The sequence below is a fragment of the Lactuca serriola genome, chromosome 9 (genome assembly GCF_051521515.1).
Source record: "Lactuca serriola cultivar US96UC23 chromosome 9, Lser_US96UC23_V15, whole genome shotgun sequence".
NCBI lineage: Eukaryota > Viridiplantae > Streptophyta > Magnoliopsida > Asterales > Asteraceae > Lactuca > Lactuca serriola.
In genome coordinates, this window is record NC_136416.1 from 108,549,502 (window position 1) to 108,555,965 (window position 6,464).

The 6,464-nt window shown below is 32.2% G+C and overlaps 1 protein-coding gene across 1 annotated transcript; it reads left to right on the forward strand.

Moving 5' to 3' along the window:
• Positions 1–4,960: 4,960 nt before the first annotated feature.
• LOC145073308 (protein PHOSPHATE-INDUCED 1-like) lies at positions 4,961–5,999 on the forward strand. The gene has a single exon (XM_079019854.1). It carries the CDS (start codon positions 4,980–4,982, stop codon positions 5,913–5,915), a length of 936 nt encoding a protein of 311 aa, XP_078875980.1. The 5' UTR covers positions 4,961–4,979; the 3' UTR covers positions 5,916–5,999.
• The last annotated feature ends 465 nt before the right edge of the window (positions 6,000–6,464 follow it).

Sequence of the window (6,464 nt, forward strand, 5' to 3'; positions counted from 1 at the left end):
TAATATAGAATAAAGTTTGAATTTTTGATTATATATCATAGATAAAAACACTTGCTAGTGGAATGAAGATATTTTAAAGAGAAATCTACCACAAATCACTAAGAGATGAAGGACAATGGTTGATTCTTAATTAACACACCAAATGAGCTTCAATTGCCATCATGGAAGGGTGAAACCTTCATAATCTAACTTATAAAATCACCTCTAAATTGTTTGAATGAAATGGAGAGGAAGGAAGACACTACTTGTTATGGTCATAGTCTATTTGCACAATATTCCCTTAAGTTGCTTATTTTGCACAATAATCAACATGTGACTACACTTACTAATCAACATCTTCAATATTTTCATAAATTCGCTTTGCCACCATTTACTTAATATTTAACTCCTTATGATTTAATGAAATGAACACTAGGTCAAGTCTTACCTTTTACATGTGGCAATTATCGTCCCTTAAGCTCTATATTATCAATTTAACTCTAATAACTTTATGCCTAATATCAATCCATATATTTAATAATATTATACACTTATTTGAATCTTAATAAACACAATTAAAATTAATTGAATATTATTTTACTTAAAAATAAATATTTTCATTGAAGGTCAAGAACTTTTAGGCCTATTTTGAGGACGTTGCGCATGCGCATCACAACGCTCAAGCTAATTCGAGATGAATATGGAAAGTTGTGATGCTTTTTGAGGTTTCTCGTGATTTACAATACTCAATTTCGAATTGAATGTATGACTTTTTATACTTGATTTCAAATTGAGTGAACAAGTTTTTCAGACTATATATGGTGCAAATTTCCTTGGTTTTAAAAGACTAAACACTTGAATATAGAATGAAGGGAAAATGACTTACCAAGGTAATTAACTTTTCGGTATGTTCATATATAGGTAACTATCTTTTTTTTGTATATATCTAGATAACAAACTTGTTGGAAGTGTTCACATATGACCATTATGACCTGCTATAACAGGTTAAATCCTAGATGTGAACAGTTTCAACAAGTTCGTTACCTAGATGTGTACAAAATAAATAGTTACCCGAATATGAATAAAACGAAAAGTAAAAATAAATTACATGAATGGTCCTTGTGGTTTGGAGGAATTTGTGTTTTTGGTCTGTAACTTATTTTTTTAATTCGGATGGTCCTTACTGTTTATTTTTGTTTACTGTTTATTTTTGTTGCGCGTTTGGTCCCTGCTTACCTAAAAAGACTATTTTGCCCTTATTAATTTATTTTTTAATTAATTTTCTTATTTATGTATTTATTTTTTATATATTTAAAAAAATTAATAGACCCCACATATCTGTATCTCCTCGCCATAAACCTCAAACCATTTTTGAGAAATTTAATTCAGATGATCCCTACTATTTTTTGGTTGCGCGTTTGGTCTCTATCTTACCTAAAAAGACCATTGTGCCCTTATTACTTTATTTTTTAATTAATTTTCTTATTTATGTATTTATTTTTGATTTATTTAAAAAAATTAACAGACTCCACATATCTGTATCTCCTCAATATAAACCTGAAACCACGTTTGAGAAATTTAATTTGGGTCTTACCGGTCACCATCCCATCTCTCATTCTCCCCAACTTTTATTTCTTTCATCTTTAGTGACATCGACGTGTTCATCATCCTTCTTTTTTTGGTACTTCAACTCTGACGAACCAACACTATAACCTACTGTTTCTTCATCTTTAGTGGTTGTGGTGTTGATTCGATGGAGTTAAAGGACCGAAAAAAGAAGGGATGGTGAAGACGTTGATATCACTAAAGATGGAAAATAAATATAAGTTGAGGATGATGAAATATGAGATTGTAAGAAGATACAGATATGTGGGGTCTATTAACTTTTTTTAAATATATAAAGTATACATACATAATTAAAAAATAATAATAATAAAGGCACAATAGTCTTTTTAGGTAAGACAGAGACCAAACTCGTAACAAAATTAAACAGTATGGATCCTCCGAGTTAAAAAATAAATTAATTAAAAAATACACAGTAAAGATCATCCGAGGAGATACAAATATGCGGGGTCTATTAATTTTTTTATAATATGTAAAAAATAAATAAATAAATAAGAAAATTAATTAAAAAAATAAATTAATAAGGACGTAATAGTGTTTTTAGATAAAACAGAGACCAAACACGCAATAAAAATAAACACTATGGGCCATTCAAGTTAAAAAAATAAATTAGAGACAAAAAACACAAATTCCCCTAAACCATAGGGACCATTCGTGTAATTTATTTTTACTTTTCGTTTTGTTCATATTTGGGTAACTATTTTTTTGTACACGTCTAGGCAACGAACTTGTTGAAAGTGTTCACATCTAGGATTTAACCTGCTATAGCAGGTCATAATGGTCATATGTGAACACTTCCAACAAGTTTGTTACCTAGATATGTACAAAAAAAAAAAAAAAAAAAAAAAAAAAAAAAAAAAAAAAAAATAGTTACCTATATATGAACATACCGAAAAGTTAATTACCTTGGTAAGTCATTTTCCCTAGAATGAAAATAAAAAATGTGGAATCATGGTAAGGTCTTGCAAATCTAGTGAGGATCCAAGAATCCCACCATATATATTGCTTGAAAATGGGTCCTTCTTTGATTGGCGTTGTTTTTCGCTGGTAGGATCCTAAGTTCAAATCAAGATATAATGTGTTTTCTAAATCCTCGAGTTTTTTGTTAAAAAATAACAAATAAAATACAAAAATACAGTAAATCTGAAGACATAGATTTCAAAGCATATCATGGATTAATATATGGACACCATCAAATAATTTAAACTAACATATTAAATTGAAATCTACACCAAAATCATTTTAATTTATTGACAAAGTATTAACAATCAATCTTAATTTAAACATGAAATTTAAATTTTAATAACAAAAATGACATATGGGGATGGATGGGTACAACAAGGCTAAAGGAGGAATCGTTGGCCATAGTCGGTCTCGAAGTAATGAGAGGGGAAGAGGTAGGCATTTGTTATTATTTGATTTACTTAATAGATATCTGACAACGATTATTTGAAGATATCTAAATTCCAAACTAATATTAGTGAAGCATGGTGAATCTTGGGATATATTTTTTCTCAAATAAAAAATTTAAATTCAAAAGTGATGTATTTACTTTAGGTCCTTATATGTTATGAAGAGATTTAAACTAGGTTTTACAGTGGTTGTTCACTCGCTCCATGTAATGTAGATTTCTATGTTAGTGTCCCATCTCTAATTTGATAGACTCCTTTAAGCATGGTACCTTTTGTTTGAAAGTGCATTTGTTAGAATGTTTTATGTTGTGGTTATCAGAAAGCCACTATGGCATGAGTGTTTGGTGTCATTGATAAGTCTACATACATCTATTAGGATACATTTGTTATACCATAGGGAAATCCAGGTTATAGGTTCTTATCCGAAGGTGTTTTGGATTATGTATGATTTGATGTTGATTAAGTCATCAATGATGGAATCAAATTTAACTTCTTAACCAATATCTATAACTCTTGTATATGCAAAGCCACAACAATTAAAAAGAAAACATCTTAAAAGAAAAAGAAACAATATCATTATGACCATACGCACCATGAAGCTCTAGCTAATTTGAGATGGATATGTAAAGTTATAATGCTCTATGAGGTTTATCAAGATACACAATAGTTGATTTCGACTTGATTGTATGACTTTTATACTTAATTTCAAGTTGTATGAAAAAAAAATTAGGCTATATATAGGATTTTAATTAGAAAGAACTAATTTATTTGGGTTTAAATGACTAAAGACTTGACTATAAAATACAAAACCAAAATGGTAGAATTAGGATAAGATCTTTTAAATCTAATAAAGATCCAAATATATCACTACATATTTTGCTTCAAAATGGTCCTAGTATGACTAATGTTGTTTTTTGCTTGTAGAATCTTAATATCAAATCAAGAACCGATGTCTTTTGTATCTCTCATGTTTTTATTAATTAATAATTAATAAAATACAAATAAAAAATACAATACAACTAAGAAACATTGATTGCAAAGCATAATGTGGATTAATAAATGAATTCGATCAAATAATTAAAACTAACCAAACATATCAAATTGAAATCTATACCAATAACAAAAAGGGCATATAGGGATAAACACGTACAATGAGCCTTGATGAGGAATGATGTAACATGTGGTTGTAGTTGGTCTTGGAGTAATGGGAGGGGAAAAGGTAGGCAGGGGAGACGATGCGTCGAATATGCTATGTGTGTAAGTATGAGCATCATCGCATGAGCTGCATGTGCGATAGAGAGGTGGGTTCCGGTGTCAGACGCCATATTTGCAGGAACAAGAAAGGGATGAGTTAAAGGCTTTGGCGTCGGAGGTGAATTACGAAAGTGTTCCCGGCGTCGGTGTCAAATTTCTAAAGGGACGTGTTGTTGTGTGGAATGAAACTGTTTGTGGGATGGTGGCGGAGGAGAGCATATAATGTGTTGTGACCGACCCTAGATTTAGGGTGTTCAATTTATATGTAATTTTCAGAAATGGTCCTTAGAGTTTCTAGTCTTCATTAACTTTAGTATGAGGAAAAAAATATTTCTATATTAGCCTTAACAAATTATTCTAATAGTGTTGGATAAAATAAACAAACTTGATGATTTTAAAACATTAAGGATCATGTGTATTAATTTTTCAAAACATGGACCAAACTTGTAGACGAGTGTCAACCGCAAGGACCAAAATAATAATTTACTCTTAATTTTTTAAAATTTTGATTAAAGTTGACCTCTACTAATACACCAACAATCAATGCTGACAACTGTACGTTGACGGATCCTAGCTTTTACACCTCCATCCATAACTATTTGATTTCCCTCGATATCTTTAGATACTCATTTTCAATCCTATAAATACCTCTTAAGAACCCAACTCCATTCACATCAACTATTCATACTTCCTATTCCTTCTTCTATAACAATGGCTTCCGGTGCTCCTCTTCTCCTAACTCTCCTATTTTTATTGTCCGTTTTCAACTTCTCATTAGCAACTAGGCGACTCACTGAGTTAGTCCACGACTCGTTTCCCCTCATGCAATACCACAACGGTGCCCTCCTTACCGGCGACATCTCCGTCAACCTTATTTGGTATGGCAACTTCAAACCCACCCAGAAAGCCATCATCACCGATTTCATCACCTCCCTCTCCTCCACCTCACTCAAATCCCAAATCCAACCTTCCGTCGCCACATGGTGGAAGACAACAGACAAATACTACTCAAAAACAAAGAAACCCTCCCTCCGACTCGGTAAACAAGTATCCGACTCAGATTGCTCACTCGGGAAATCCTTAACGGACACAAACCTGCTCCAGTTAGCTTCAAAGGGTGAAGCAACCAACGCCGTGAACATAGTGTTAACTGGAAATGACGTAGTAGTCGCCGGATTTTGCTCCAGTACGTGTGGTACCCATGGCCACTCCTCATCTACCATTGTGAAAGGTAAAAGCGACAAGTTTGCTTACATCTGGGTTGGCAACTCGGAGACTCAGTGTCCTGGTCAATGCGCGTGGCCATTCCATCAACCGATTTACGGACCACAGGGTGCACCACTGATCGCACCGAACAACGACGTGGGTGTGGATGGAATGGTGATAAATCTGGCTACTCTTTTGGCTGGAACTGCTACAAATCCATTTGGGAATGGGTATTATCAGGGGGATGCTGGTGCACCATTAGAAGCTGCATCTTCTTGTCCGGGGATATTTGGTAAAGGGGCGTATCCAGGGTACGCAGGGGATGTGTTGGTGGATCCGACGACTGGTGCAAGTTACAATGCTCATGGTGTAAATGGAAGGAAGTATTTGCTTCCAGCTTTATTTGATCCATCGACTTCTACATGCTCTACTTTAGTCTAATTATAAACCCCAATAGAAGAAATCCGTATGTTGTAGAAAGTATTATATGAGGAATGACTCAAAAACAATGTATTCCTTGATTCATATCAATTATTATTATTATTATTATTATTATTATTATTATTATTATTATTATCGTTATTATATTAGAAAGGCATTAGTTATTTAAGTATTACTAATATCTTATGTTTATTGTGGAAATATGTAGATTGTGTTGATAGTGGACTTGATAACTGGGTATTTGGAAAACAACTAACTATTGGTATTTACTCATACAAGTTTTTATTTTAAAACTTTTTAATGCTTTGTATAAAATATACCTTCAGCAAACCCAAAGAAGGAAATATTTTAAATGAGTAATTGAGATACTAATTAATATACGATATTTAATGATAAATAGTCGAAACACTTGATATAATATGGATATTTAAGACCAAATATACGACATTCAATAACCAAAAAGGCAGACACTTGATATCATGTGAATATTTTTACGATCTTTTCTATAAAATAAACAAAAATACAAAAAAAAAATCCACACAATTCCCT